Consider the following 15,731-nt stretch of genomic DNA (forward strand, 5'->3'; position numbering starts at 1 on the left):
CACATATATTTGTCACATTAACAAATGTAACTGCATTGCATAAATAAAAATATTACTTACAGTAACTGCTTGGCTAAGTTCCTGCCACTTCTTTTTGACCTGCATGCCACTTCTTGGGGTCATGGCCACTGCATTGAACTCTTCTGCAACATGTTCCCAAAGTTTTGCCAGTAGAGAGGGTTTCAGTTTCTTTTGTCCCATTTGATATGTCCTTACTATACAGTATAAATGCACACGAGGCCCATACTTGAGAGAAGGTCACTCTGTGACCTGTTACCTTTATTACCAAGACCTCAAGTGATGAAGGTGGGTGGAGCTTCCCCTTTTATGCCGGAAATTTCAGGTTAAGAGTGTCTCCCACAAGTTCACCCCCTTGTGGTCAATGTTCTCAAGGTGTACAACTGAGGTCAGTTTATACATGGGTTACAATGATAGTTGAATACATGACATCACCTCCCCCACAAAGTCTTACTGAGATCACAGGTTAAGTCTCTCTGGTGGTTTACGCTCCCTTGTAGAGCGCCTGAGTTGGGGCTCCGGTTGTTGGGCGCTGGCCTGAGTGTCTGCTGTTTGCGGTGCCTCAGGCCTGTCTGGACTGCCCACAGTGAATGGGCTCTCCTCCACTTGGTTCCGGTGTTCGGTCACCTGTGGTGGAGTAAACTCTACGTCGTGTTCTTCCTCTGCTTTTTCTATGGGGTTGCTGAACCTGCTTTTAGTTTGATCCACGTGTTTGCGGCAGATTTGTCCATTGGTAAATTTAACTACCAAAACCCTATTCCCCTCTTTGGCAATCACAGTGCCTGGAAGCCATTTGGGCCCTGCAGCGTCATTAAGGACAAAAACAGGGTCATTGACATCAATACATCGTGCCCTCGCATTCCTGTCATGGTAGTCACATTGTGACTGACGCCTGCTCTCAACAATTTCTTTCATAGTAGGGTGTATAAGGGATAACCTGATTTTGAGCGTCCTTTTCATTAGCAGCTCTGCGGGTGGAACCCCTGTGAGCGAGTGTGGTCGGGATCTATTGGCCAACAGGAGGCGTGATATGCGGCTTTGTAGGGAACCCCCTTGGATTCTGAGCATCCCCTGTTTGATTATCTGCACTGCACGTTCCGCCTGGCCGTTTGAGGCCGGCTTGAACGGTGCCGTTCTGACATGGTTAATTCCATTGCCTGCCATGAAGTCCTGGAATTCAGTGCTTGTGAAGCACGGGCCATTGTCACTGACCAAGACATCCGGTAGACCGTGGACAGCGAACATTGTCCGTAGACTTTCTACCGTGGCAGAGGATGTGCTTGAATTTAAAATGGCACTATCAATCCATTTGGAGTTGACGTCTACTACAGCCAAAAACATTTTTCCCATGAGAGGACCTGCGTAGTCTACATGGATGCGTGACCATGGCTTGGCGGGTCAGGACCAGGGGCTAAGGGGGGCTTCCCTGGGTGCGTTGCCCAGCTGAGCACATGTGTTGCACCTGCGAACACAAAGTTCCAGGTCTGCATCTATCCCTGGCCACCAAACGTGTGACCTGGCAATTGCCTTCATCATGACAATTCCCAGGTGCTCATTGTGAAGTTCTCTGATAAACACCTCTCTGCCCCTCTGCGGCATGACTACTCGGTTTCCCCACAGTAGGCAATCGGCCTAAATCGAGAGTTCATCCTTGTGCCTATGAAACGGTTTAAATTCCTCAGGGCATGCCTCGTACGTGGCTGCCCAGTCCCCATTCAGGACACATTTCTTAACTAAAGACAGTAGCGGGTCTTTATTTGTCCAGACTTTAATCTGACGGGCTGTCACAGGTTAGCCTTCACTTTCGAAAGCTTCAACAGCCATGACCATCACAGCATCATGCTCAGTTGCCCCCTCAGTGTTGGCTAGTGGGAGCCTGCTGAGTGCATCGGCGCAGTTTTCAGTGCCCGGTCTATGCCGAATTGTGTAGTCATAGGCGGCTAACGTAAGTGCCCACCTATGTATGCGGGCCGATGCATTCGCGTTTATGGCCTTGTTGTCGGCCAAAAGGGAGTTAGGGGTTTGTGATCTGTCTCCAGCTCAAAATTCCTGCCAAACAGGTACTGGTGCATTTTTTTTATTGCATATACACATGCTAGCGCTTCCTTTTCTACTATCCCGTAGCCCCTTTCTGCCTGGAACAGACTTCTGTAGGCATAAGCTACCGGCTGAACTGACCATTGGCATTCACATGCTGCAACACACACCCGACCCCATAGGACGACGCATCGCACGTTAGAACAAGTTTGTTACACGGGTCATACAACGTTAACAGTTTGTTGGAGCATAACAAGTTGTGTGCTCTATCAAAAGCCCTTTCCTGGCTGCCCCCCAGACCCAATCGCGACCTTTGCGTAGGAGCACGTGTAGCGGCTCTAACAGCGTGCTCAATTTGGGAAGAAAGTTACCAAAATAGTTCAGGAGCCCCAGGAACAAACGCAGCTCCGTCGTGTTACGGGGTCTGGGTGCTCTCTGGATCGCTTCCGTTTTGGACGCAGTAGGTCTGATCCCATCTGCTGCTACCCTCATCCCCAGGAATTCTACCTCTGGAGCTAGGAAGACGCACTTCGCCTTTTTCAGTCGCAGACCTACCCGGTCCAGTCTGCGGAGCACCTCCTCCAGGTTGTGGAGGTGTTCTTCAGTATCGCGATCCATGATGAGGATGTCGTCTTGAAAAATCACCGTCCTTGGAATCGACTTGAGGAGGCTTTCCATATTTCGCTGAAAGATCACGGCGGCCGAACGAATCCCGAACAGACATCTGTTATACTCAAAGAACTCCTTGTGTGTCGTGATGGTGGTCAGCTTCTTCGACTCACTCTCCAGCTCCTGGGTCATGTAAGCTGAGGTCAGGACCCATTTTGAAAAAAGTTTGCCACTGGATAGCGTCGCAAAGAGGTCCTCCGCTCTTGGTAGCGGGTACTGGCCTTGGGGTGACACCCGTTTGATGGTGGCCTTGTAATCGCCACATTTCCTGACCGACCCATCGGCCTTGAACCGGCACGATCGGGCTCACCCAGTCACTGAATTAGACTGGCGAGATGATGCCTTCTCTCAGCAGGCGGTCCAATTCGCATTCTATCTTTTCCCGCATCACGTACGGCACCGCTCTGGCCTTGTGGTGTACTGGCCTGGCGTCCGGGTTTATGTGAATCACTACCTTGGCCTCCATGAAAGTGCCGATGCCGGGTTGAAATAATGAGTCAAATTTGTCCAGGACCTGTGAGCATGATACTCGCTCCACAGAAGAAATTGCATTGACATCGACCCATTTCCAGTTCATGACAGCAAGCCAACTCCTCCCCAGTTGTGCGGGACCGTCCCCGGGACAATCCAGAGTGACAACCTGTTCTCCGAATCTTTGTGGGTCACGACTACCGTGGCACTGCCTAGCACCGGAATGATCTCCTTTGTATATGTCCGTAGCTGTGCGTCAATCAGCAATAATTTTGGCCTCCTGGCCTTGGACACCCACAACCTTTCGAACTATTTGATACTCATCAGGGACTGGCTGGCCTCCGTGTCTAGCTCCATTAATACTGGGATGCCATTGAGAAGCACTTTCATCATTATCGGTGGCGTCCTGGTATATGAACTGTATATGTGCTCCACATGAACTTGCTGAACTTCAGCTTCCAGCAATTTCCCCCAGTATTCATTTTGCCTCGTAGGGCTTACATCCGGCCCGTCCTACTCGTACATCAACTTGGCTGCAGGCTTCCTGTACATACGTGCCAAGTGACCGCTGACGTTGCAGTTTCTGCAGGTATATTGCTGATACCTGCCAGCTCTGGCTGGGTGTTTGCCTCCACACCTCCAGCATGAGCTGAAGGCCCCGTTATTGGAAACAAAAGGTCCATTACCAGTCGATCATCTCTGACTGTCTCTGTAACTGTCCTTAAGCGCACCATTAACAGGTGTTAATGGCCCCATTACTGGCCGCATTGTCCATTGCGATGGCATGAATTGCCGTTCAGCTAGCCACTGTCTCTGTTGAGTTCCCCCTTTGGGTTCGACTACATGCTGGGGCATGTCCGATTGCCCTTGTCTGCCTAGAGAACTGTGTTAACAATGTTGACTCCCTGGTCATTTGCCACATTTGAGCCAAGATTTTTGTCATACATCATTCTGGTCTCTTCCTCCCCTGAGATAAATGTCTGAGCTATCAGAGCAGCCGCTTCCAAGGTCAAGTCTTTGGTCTCAATCAGTTTCCTGAAAACCCCAGCGTGCCCAATGCCCTCAATAAAAAAGTCTCACAGCATCTCCGCTCTGCCTGCATCTGGGAACTTACATAGGCTCGCCAGTCGCCGGAGATCTGCCACGAAGTCAGGAACGCTTTGCCCTTCTCACCGCTGGTGCGTGTAAAACCGGTGTCTCGCCATGTGCATGCTGCTCGCCGGTTTAAGGTGTTCCCCGATCAACTTACTGAGCTCTTCGAACGTCTTGTCCGCTGGCTTCTCTGGCGCTAGAAGGTCCTTCATCAGGGAGTACGTTCTGGATCCACAAACCGTCAGGAGATGAGCCCTGCGTTTGTCGGCCGAATCCTGTCCTAATTAATTCCTTAGTGACAAAACTTTGCTGTAGTCTCTCACTAAAGTTGTCCCAATCATCACCAACACAGTACCGCTCTTCTGTGCTACTAGTGGCCATGCTCGCGTGGTTTAAATCCCAGTTTCGCGTCGCCAATGATATGTCCTTACTATACAGTATAAATGCACTCGAGGCCCATACTTGAGAGAAGGTCACTCTGTGACCAGTTACCTTTATTACCAAGACCTTAAATGATGAAGGTGGGTGGAGCTTCCCCTTTTATACCTGAAATTCCAGGTTAGGACAAGTTCACCCCCTTGTGGTCAATGTTCTCAAGGTGTACAACTTAGGTCAGCTTATACATGGGTTACAATGATAGTTGAATACATGACATCATTCTTCCTTTGTTCTCAAGCATATCCCATCTCCTCTCAATTATGTCTACCACGGGCTCAATTTCTTCTGCTAGAAATCTATTTGCACTTACCCCTTCCCCTTCCCTTGGATCCATCTTTTGCAGCTAAAATTTAAATGTCCAGATCCAGCTCGATCCGAATGGGTTCTCACAAGCTCTTGATCCAGACCAGGAAGTTTACTGTGGATGCGTGGGCACACCCGTCACGTGGAAAAGGTGATTTTTTTTCCCCCCCAGCGCATGCTCAGAGACTTTTTAGCACACACTTGAAGCTCCACCCCCAGACTTAACTTCGGGTACCGCAGCGCCAAAATGTAATTTTACTTCGGCGAAAGTTGGATTTTTTTTTTGGCACAATCGGGCACAAACAAATCGGCCGTTCATCTTCCTGGGCGCCAAAAATCGGCAAAGAGGAAAATTGAGCCCTTAGATTTTCCTTTTACTCGCTTCCTTGTACTAATCTATACCTAAGCAATGCAGAACACATCAACCAAGTGATCATTTAGATTTAAAGGGAAATTTTATTTTATATTAACAGTACAACTAGCATGAAGTATTAAAAATAAATTTTACACAGATAAAGGGGCCAAGTTTCAGCCTGAGTTGCTCCTGTTTTTTTGGAGCAACTGGTTTAGAATGGAGTATCTTAGAAGTTGCAATTCTCGGCATTTAGTTTGCTCCAGTTCTAGTCAGTTAGAACAGTTTCAGTTTGGAACAGATTTTTTTTTCAAAAGGGGGCGTGTCCGGCCACTTACGCCCGTTTTGAAAGTTTAGGCAGTGAAAACTTACTCCAAACTAACTTAGAATGGAGTAAGTGTAGATTTTTGTATGCTCAGAAAAACCTTGTCTACACTTAGAAAATCAGGCGTAGGTTACAAATCAGGCGTAGGGAATGGGGGGGGGATGTTTAAAGGGAAGTTTACAAACATTAAACACTTCAGTTTTACAAAAAGAGCCATCATCAATAATAAATGATAAATACATCAATAAATTAACCAATAAATCAATCAAAAATAATTAATAAAAAATAATTTATAAAAAAAAAATCAATAAATAAAACATTTTCTACTTACTGACTGCAGTACCGGGAGTCCTCCAACAGTGTGCTGGGAAACACCCCCCCCCCCCCCCTCCAATGTGTCTATATCTCTCTGTCTGCCTGTGTGTGTCTCTCTCACTCTCTGTCTGTCAGTGCCTGTGTTTCTGACAGCGAGGGGTGGAGGGGAGGGGGGAGGGGAGAGGGAGGATGGGGGTGGAGAGGAGGGGGTGTGTGAGGGGGTGGAGAGGGGGGGTGAGTGGGGGGTGGGGGTGGGGGGTTGGGGGGAGGAGGGGGGGAGAGAGAGGGGAGGGGAGGGGGGACAGAGGGGGAGGGGGGAGAGAGGGGGAGGGGGGGAGAGAGGGAGGAGGAAGGGGGAGAGAAGGGGGAAAGAGAAGGGGGGGAGAGAAGAGGGGGGGAGAGAAGGGGGGAGAGAGAGAGAAAGAAAGAAAGGAGAGGGAGACTGAACGGGCCGGGCCCAAGACTTCGAGCTTAGACTTACCGGATTGACAGGTAGGTGGCGTCGGGTCAGGGGGGGTCGTGAGCGCGGGTCGGGGGGAGCGCGGGTCGGACGGTCGGTTGGGGGGGGGGGGGGGTGGGGGGGGCGGAGGTCGGTCGTTCGGGGGGGAGCAAAGGTCGGTTGGGGGAGTGGGGGGGAAGAGGTCGGGAGCGGAGGTCGGTCGGGCAGGGGGGGGTGAGAGGTCGGGAGCGGAGGTCGGTCGAGGGCGGGGGGGGGGGGAGGTTGGGAGCGGAGGTCGGTCGGGGGCGGGGGGGGGAGGTTGGGAGTGGAGATCGGGGGGGAGGGCATCGGGAACGGGAGGTTGTGGGGGAGGTGGGAGGTCGGGAGTGGGGGAAGCGGAGGTCGGGTCGGGGGGGGGGGGTGGGGAGGGAGTCAAGTCGGGTCGGGTCCCGGTCCAGAGGAAGCAGGAGCTGGGCGTGGGAGGCAGCCTTATACATGCAGCCCCAGTGAGACCATTCGGCCAGGGCTAGGGGCTGCATGCTTCAGGCCCCTCCCACACAGTTTTGGGCACCTGGAGCTACTGCACATGCACGCCCACTGTAGCGTGCATGTGCAGAGGTCCCGGCACTGTTTTCAGCGCAGGGACCTGGCTCCGCCCCCCTCAGCTTGTGCTGCGCCGCGCCCAGCTCCAGAGAGCTTGCAGGGAGCCGGAGAATAGGTAAGTTTTTTTAGGCGCAATTTGTGGTCCGAAAAACGGGCCTCCAGGATGGGGCTGCACCGTTCTAGGCGCGGCCGAAACTTGGGCACAAGGTAGCAGATCAGGATGTGTTTATGTTATTATCCATGCACTAAGCAAGGAAAATTTGAGACTTTAAAAGCGCTCTTCATGGATATTCTCTTAACGGGCATACTACAGTCACATGAGGTTAAGTGGATCTGCGACAATTTAACAGGGGAAGAGATGGGGAACATATTCATAAATATTCTGATGTCACAGGCACTATTCTGTTGCAGCACTTACAGTAATTATAAATAAATCTAACCTTTAATGAGTGTCTGTATCACTTCTTTATGGCCCATCTCACAAGCCCGGAAAAGTGGTGTGTGTTTCATGACATCCATGGAATCTACCTGTGCCCCATGTTCCAATAGTAGTTTCACTGTGCTGACATGACCAGAGAGGACTGCAGCATGTAGTGCTAGATACATTGAAAGAAAAAATAACGCAATCATATATTTTCAAATTAACATTTTGACACTTCATCAAGACAATAAGCACAAGCACACACATAGGGACTGACTTTTTCCGTTTAATTTCTTACCTTTACAACATAGAAAATTTTAATTCATAATTAGTCTGCACTATCAAGTACAATACTTCAAACATGCATGCAGATTTCGTTGAAGAAAAGTCATGTACAAAATTAAATTACACGTAAACTCATTAATATTCTTCATGGGCATGATAATGCAGTGGTTATGTTATTGGACGAATAATTCAGAGTCTTGGACATAATCCAGAGAACATGAGTTCAAATCCCATCAAGACAGTTTGAGAATTTGAATTCAGTTTTAAAAATCTGGAAATAAAAAGCTAGTATCAGTAAAAGTAATCAATAATGAAGCTGTCAGTTATCATAAAAATCCCAACGGGTTCACTAATGTCATTTACCTGGTCTGACCTATTTGTGACTCCAGTCCCACACCAACATGGTTGACTCATAAGTGCCCTCTGAAGTGACTTAGCAAGCTACTCCATTGTATCAAATTGCTGCAACTGCAATGATTCAGGAAGGCGCACTACCACCACTACCTTCTCAGGGCAACTAGCAATGGAACAAACCATTTAATTCAAATACAAGCATGCTGTACGGCCGCTATTATAGATGTTTTTTTTGCAGCTCTATTTGTGTGCACAGAGGACATGAAATCTACTTTCATCAGTGGTCAATAATATTGAATCAAAGGAAATATCTAGGTTTAAATACCAGTAAGTTTAACAATGATCATTTAAACAATTACACTGGATGGCATCATTGGGGGTGCTGGCTTGCAGGATTCACGGTTTCTGTAAAGGAGCTCATTTAATCGAAATAGTTGCCACCTTCAATGTCAATGTCTCAGCATCAACTATTACTGTATTTAGTTCCTTCATACCATCTGCAACTCTTCCAAGACATTTCTTCACCAGAACTTTCCGTTTGCCTCCTCCCTCTCTTTTCCTGAACATGTTAATTCATACATGTGGCAGGTATCAGCTAATTCAGCATAGCCCTGGGCTGTGACTGTGATAGTGTGCATTATCCCTCCTTGAACGACTCAACTTCTTTGCAGCTCTTTACATGGTTGACCACACCATCATTCTCCAATGCCTCTCCTCCATTGTCTAGCGTAGTGGGACCACCCTTAATTGGTTCCACTGTTATCTGTCTGAGCATAGACAGAGTATCCCAAGAAATGGCTTCTCTTCCCACACACACTGTTACCTCCAGAGTCCCCCAAGAATCTATCACTGACCCCTTCCTCTTCCTCATCTATAGTCTGCCCTCAGCGACATCATTCGCAGACATGGGCTCATCTTCCACATGTAACAACATCAATCTCTACCTCTCCACCACTTCTCTTGACCCCTCTACTACCTCTGTGTTGTCAGATTGCTTGTCCAATATCCAGTCTTGGATGAGTTGCAGTTTCTTCCAGTTAAACAATGAGAATACCAAAGCCAATGCCTTTGGCCTTCTCCATAAACTTTGTACCCTTGCCATCAATTCCATCTTCTTCCCGGCCACTGTTTCCACACTGTTCGCAATCTTGCTGTCCTATTAGATCAGGGCGGGTAATTATTTGGGCTGGAGGATCACTTAACAAGTTGCGGTGAGCTGTTGAGGGCCACGCATCAATGTTCCGCATAAGGTGCACGACCGCGAGGTTGCACACCAATCGCAAGATCTCATGCAGACCACTCACCAGCTCCTGCCTCTAGAAGAGATACTGTATGTGCACGGCTCCACAGCAAATTTAAAGGGACTGCACACAAAAATAAATAGAGGGAACCTTGCCTCACACATATAATGAACTGTGTTAATAACAGCTACAATTAAAAACAGTGAATGCATAAGAGTATAAGAAATAGAAACAGGAGTAGGCCAGTTGACCCCTTGAGCCTGCTCCGCCATTTAATATCATAGCTGATCTAATCATGGACTCAGGTCCACTTCCCTGCCCGCTCCCCATAACCCTCGTCCGATATATGTCCGAATGCAATGTCCAATATACCCAGGTCCATTTAATTATATCTCCACTATGCTAATTAAGTGAGTTAATATTAAAATGAGTGAATAACCCCACTAAAAGCCATTGGTAAGAGCAAAGTGTTAAACTGGTAAATTTGAAACAGGCCAACTCAAAGCATTGATCATCACTCCCACTTCTACCCTCCCAATAATTTATAATCATAAATTCAGATAGTAGTCAGATACTATCTTAAATACACAAAATGTAGTGTAAAATAGTAAAGTCTTCCATTACTAAATGAATGAATTGTTTGATCGATCGATGATATGTTGTACTGAAAGTCTACGTGGCTGTTTGGCAAGGCGGCTCGAGTCTGTGAGGCTTCGGACGTGGGAGGCGTTCTCTTTTTAGTGTGCTGAGTTATCATCATCATCATAGGCAGTCCCTCGGAATCGAGGAAGACTTGCTTCCACTCTTAAAATGAGTCCTTAAGTGGCTGAACAGTCCAATACGAGAACCACAGTCCCTGTCACAGGTGGGACAGATAGTCGCTGAGCGAAAGGGTGGGTGGGACTGGTTTGCCACAAGCTCTTTCCGCTGCCTGCGCTTGATTTCTGCATGCTCTCGGCAATGAGACTCGAGGTGCTCAGCGCCCTCCCGGTTGCACTTCCTCCACTTAGGGCGGTCTTTGGCCAGGGACTCCCAGGTGTCAGTGGGGATGTTGTACTTTATCAGGGAGGCTTTGAGGGTGTCCTTGTAATGTTTCCTCTGCCCACCTTTGGCTCGTTTGCCGTGAAGGAGTTCAGAGTAGAGCGCTTGCTTTGGGAATCTCGTGTCTGGCATGCGGACAATGTGGCCTGCCCAACGGAGCTGATCAAATGTGGTCAGTGCTTCAATACTGGAGATGTTGGCCTGGTCGAGGACGCTAATGTCGGTGCGTCTGTCCTCCCAGGGGATGTGCTGAGTACTGAAGACCAAGGCTTCGCAAGACCGGAACTGGAATTGTGTGCCATTACCTGTAATCCTTGTGCTCCAGGATCCACTCCTGTGTCTAAGATGGCGATGAGAACTCCCCTGCCATCATACTCTGGGTACCAGGAGAGGAAAGGCAAATGTCTCTTTCTTTGGTAAAAGAGTCGTCGAGACGAGCAGCCGTGACTCGATGGAGGAGCATCCAGTGGGCATGCGCAGCAGCGCCTCCACCAGCCAGCGATGAGCAGTGGGTTTTAGAAAAGTGGCTCAAGGAGCCAAAATGGGAGAGAGCCACAGACAGATGTCAGGCTGGCTCCAAGATAAAAGGAAAGCAGATCTGCATATAGCAATGGGTAAGGAAGATTTATTTTTAAATTTTTTTAATTGCCTCGATTCAGGGTCACAGCTTACTCCTAGGCCGTAGTAGCCCTGTGTGAGCTCTCCTCAGGCCTCTCCCCACAGGATTCAAGCAAATGTGCAGCTCGAACGTCAGCGGGCCTGAAACATGAACTGGTTGTCCGTATTTTGCCCACCAGTGTATTAGATCCTAAGGTGAGTGGCTGCGCAGTTATCTCAAAGGTCCCGCGTAGGCTGCTCATTGGCTTTTACACTGTAAATACTGCGCATGTGCAGAAATTTAAAGGGACTGTGCATTTTAAAAAAAAACAGGCCGCGCAGAACAAAGCACAGCTTAAAGGGAACATTGCTACCCATTCCTCAGTCTATCTGCTACCAAAACCTTCATCCATGCCTTTTTCACTAACTGACTCAACTATACAATTGCCAGAGTTCCATCCTTCACCCTCCGTAAACTTCGCTCATCAAAAATTTTACTGGCCCTATCTTTCCTGCATTAAGCTCCACTCACGCATCACTGTTGTCTCGCTGACCTACAATAGGTCCCAGCTCCCCGAATGCCTAAAATTAAAAATCTCATTGTCATGTTTAAATCCCTTTGTGGCCTCACTCCTTTATATATCTGTAACCTTAATACAGCTCAATACTCCTCAACTCTCCATTTCTCTGACTCTAGCCTCTTTTACATTCCCCTCCTTCCTTTGCCCCATTATTGGCAGACGTGCCTTCAGCTGCCTAGGCTCCATGCTCTGGAATTCACTCCCTAAACCACCCAACCTCTCCACTTCTTATTCCTCCTTTAAAAACCTTCATAAAATCCACCTCTGCGACCAAGATTTTGGTCACCCTTCTAACATTTCCTTCTTTGTTTTCTTTCACCATGCACCTTTTCTCTGCAGAGCACCTTGGGACATTTCTTTTAACATTAAAGACACTATGCAAATAACAGTTGTTGTTGATTGAACCTGGGGCCTTCTTGTTTTATTTGGCTCAAATGCTTTCACTTCAGTCTTTGCATCTCTGAGATGCAAGGACATAAATCACAGATGTGACGTAAACATGTTTGTCAGATGTACCTCTGCCTAGGAGTATGCCTAAGATGCATTAAAACAATGACTCCTCTGTATCAAAACATCAGTGCAAAGGAAATTTAGAGAGAAAGCTTAATGAATTGAACTATGCTATCAGAGGTCTTTTGAATGAAACATCTCAGTGTTATGAAAAGCTGCAATTATACTTACATCCTTAGGAATTTTGTAAATGAAATAGCAAAATAATAATCTATGACAAAAACTAACTTGGTGTGACAAAATAGTTAGATTTCTGCATTTACCTCATGAAGTTATGAAATAGCTAGACTTAAAATCGGAGCTGGAGATGTCTATGGGACCAACTCAGTTTGACTGATCTAGAATTTAGTCAGAATACAGGGCTAATTAAATTGTACATGGTTAAAGAACAAACAGGTGCTTGGAACTCAGCCGATATTAGTATTCTATGTAATAATTCCTACTACTGTGTCTTTAATCATGAATGATGACATCCCTAACTTTAGATGTCTTTGGATTGGATAAATACTGGGGAATTCTCCTGGTCTTTAATTCGAGCAAACAATTCTAATTTTGTAGAGAACTGATTTTCTTCATCTACATATAGCATTGCATCTAGAAGGTCTTTACGCAACAAATCTGAATTTAATCTTGTTGCTTATCATATTCAAAGAGATACATTCTAAAAATGGTATTTTAATCCTTATAAGGTGATTCTAATTTTTTTTTTAAGTATTATGCTGATTTAGTAGCTTACTGTATCATACGGCTTTTGTATATTCATTAGATTGTAAATAAATCTGACTTACAGTTGTAGCCTGTGTTCATTAGTCTGAGAGCATAGTATTTTCTGCCCTCCTCGCCGTTTACTATATTTCCAAGTTTCATGTCATAGCAAACTTTGAAATTATATCCTGTACACCCAAGTCCAGGTCATTAACATATATCATAAAGAGGAGCGGCCCCAATAGCGATCCCTGGGGACACCATTGGACACTACCCTCCAGTGTGAAAATCAAACGTTCACAACTATTCTCTGCTTTCTGTCGCTTAGCCAATTTCGTATCCATGCTGCCACTGCCCCTTTAATCCCACTGGCTTCAATTCTATTTTTTGGTACTTTGTCAAACATCTATTGAAAGTCCATAGACACAAGATCAACTACTCTACCCTCATCAACCCTCTGTAGCTTTTAAAATTGAATTTGAAGATAATGGACCGAAGTTTCCTTCTCCTCATGTCCGAATGCAAGTCAAGTGCTGTGCATTTGACATGCCTGACTTGAACTTGAGCATACGCATAATTCTAGGTTCAGAACATTTACATTTGTTGGAGAATTGCTGGGTAAGAATACCTGCACCAATGCAAATTCCAGATTTTGGTCTGCTGCCTGTTGTGAGAAACAGCAACCAGATGACCTTGCTGTACTTTAGAAGGGATTAAAACAAACTTTCCTGAGGTCGTTTGTTCTCCCTCTGCAGATCTTCCAGTCTGAAGGGGTAGCCATCATCCATTCCCAGAGTTTCCTTAGATGGCCTTTGGAGCAGGCATCTGCCTGGGGAATTAGCCAGAAAATTACGTAGGAGGCATTATGACATAATTTCTGTGACATTTGGATAGAATTTAAGTGCTTCCTCCTGTTTCTGACAGGAGCTCCTCACCAACACCATGAACACCTTAGAAAATGCATGTCAAGACCCTCCATTACAAGTCACTACCCCTGGTGCACAGGGGGCAATAGGATGAGGAAAACTGGCCCCATCAAGTCTTTAAGAATACTTTCTGCACTTCCCCTTTCTTAGTCTTTCTTAATCTGGAATACTAGCACCCAGATCGCTAACAATGCCACTCTGCATACGAGTTAAAAAGTGGATGTCGTTCCTTCTACCTATCCCCCTTCTTTTAACAAAGCTGAGATAAGAGCTGTGCTGAGTTAAGATGCAAGATGAACTGCATGCATGACCCTGTGTTCTATAACTCCAGTGCACAATGTGTAAATACTCTCTTGTATGCTGTAACACCTATTCTACAGTATTTTCCATGTTCATGGAATTTAACGGTCACTAATTATTAAAATATATTTTAAAACTTGTTATAGTTTATGAAGGATAAAGAAAACATACTTTGGTATTATACAGGAGAGCCTAAATGCATCTGTGAAGTAATTTTGCAGGTCAGTTTTTAAAAAACGTTTTTTTCTGACTGAGCATTCACTGTCTTTGTTGTCATGGTAAAGAATGAAGCATTGCAACTGAGTGTATAGCAATCAGCTGTGGATTTATGCCAAATGTTCAACAGGCTCCATAGCTGGTAAGAAGTAAAGAATTAGATAAGCAATCCCCTGCTGTTCAGAAGATTTGGCTCATTCAGGCCATTTACTGGCAAGTTCTGACCTTCCTGAACTCCCAATTCTGTGTTATGTGCCTCTTCTTATGAAATAGATGTTGTTAATCTGTTAAACAAGTAGCATATGGGATGCCAATAACAGCACAACAATAAAGAGCTGCTGTGTCAGCATGGCCTGCTTTTTTCCACTATCAGTCATTCTGATGCTGTTTGCTTGTTTCCCACTCCAAGTACACAAGTCGTCTTGTAATCCAGATTTTCAATGATGGAGTCACAGTGACCAAGGGGATTCTCAGGCCAGGCAAATACAAAAAGGGCTTTGTTTACACAGCTAGCTCAGCTACCGTCATGTCCAGTAACTGACGACAGCACTGTAGAGTGACTTCTGCAAATGTGCTACTTGTTTCCTACACTAAGGAGGAGGAATTTCACTTTCACCATTAACCTACACAATGAAAAGCTTTCAGTGCTGTCAGCGTCTATGGATAGACAGAGGGATTGAATTTCTTATGGCACAGTATCCATTTGTCACCATGGAGCTAAGCAATGCTAGACAATGCTAGCAATGAACACACCCTAATTTCAGCGCTGCACCACTTGTGGGAGAAGCTAAAGTCACAGCATGCAGCAATTATGACATTGCCAATGGTTACCAAAGGGGGCACTCTAACTCTTCCCTAACACTTGATTGTAATATAATGTACAAGCATCCTGATGTCCAACGTGAGTGATACCTTTGAATAAAAACCTGATTACATATATTACAAAGTAACTATTGATTAAAAATCAAATTGCCCTCGAGTTGCAGGATATAGCACCCAGAACATACACTACAAAATACTATTGATTAAAATACCCTGACAGAAGACCCTGAACCCGACATGTCATCTCCTTTGAGGAGGCTTTTCTGGCGATCCTGTAGAGGTTGGGTCTTTAGATACCAATTATTTCTTTGCCTTTCTTTGTGAAGTTGTATTTTCTAATTTTAAATGTCATTAGATAATTTTTAATAATACATGTTAGACTACTTCTGTGGATAAAGCTCTTATTTATACTAGATGTTATGGATATAGCTCTATGACTAATAATAGTTGTGGCCTGAACACAAAACACCCCGTTGCCTGCCCCAGGTAGTGGGCATCTGCTCCTCTCTCAAGTTACCAGTTTATTCTCAATGGAGTCACGGGGTTTCACTTACTTCCTTTCTCTCCAGGGAGAAGATGGGTATTGCCTTCCTTTAAGAGACACAAGATTTGAATTTCTTCGGGGATTCTTCTGCTTGCCGCCACAACTTTGGATTAAGAGCTGCAGAAA

General features: G+C 46.0%; 1 protein-coding gene across 4 annotated transcripts in view; it reads right to left on the minus strand.

Annotated features, from left to right (window-relative positions):
• invs (inversin) overlaps positions 1-15,731 on the minus strand; it is a 367,882-nt gene that overhangs the window by 226,059 nt on the left and 126,092 nt on the right. For 3 of the 4 annotated variants that reach the window (XM_070881115.1, XM_070881118.1, XM_070881117.1), the window contains exon 7: positions 7,503-7,658. The exons of the other annotated variant lie outside the window; for it this stretch is intronic. In XM_070881115.1, the coding sequence (XP_070737216.1) occupies positions 7,503-7,658 (156 nt within the window). The remainder of the gene's footprint in view (positions 1-7,502; positions 7,659-15,731) is intronic. 4 annotated transcript variants of the gene reach the window in all.

The sequence above is a fragment of the Pristiophorus japonicus genome, chromosome 5 (assembly GCF_044704955.1).
Source record: "Pristiophorus japonicus isolate sPriJap1 chromosome 5, sPriJap1.hap1, whole genome shotgun sequence".
Taxonomy (NCBI): Eukaryota; Metazoa; Chordata; class Chondrichthyes; family Pristiophoridae; genus Pristiophorus; species Pristiophorus japonicus.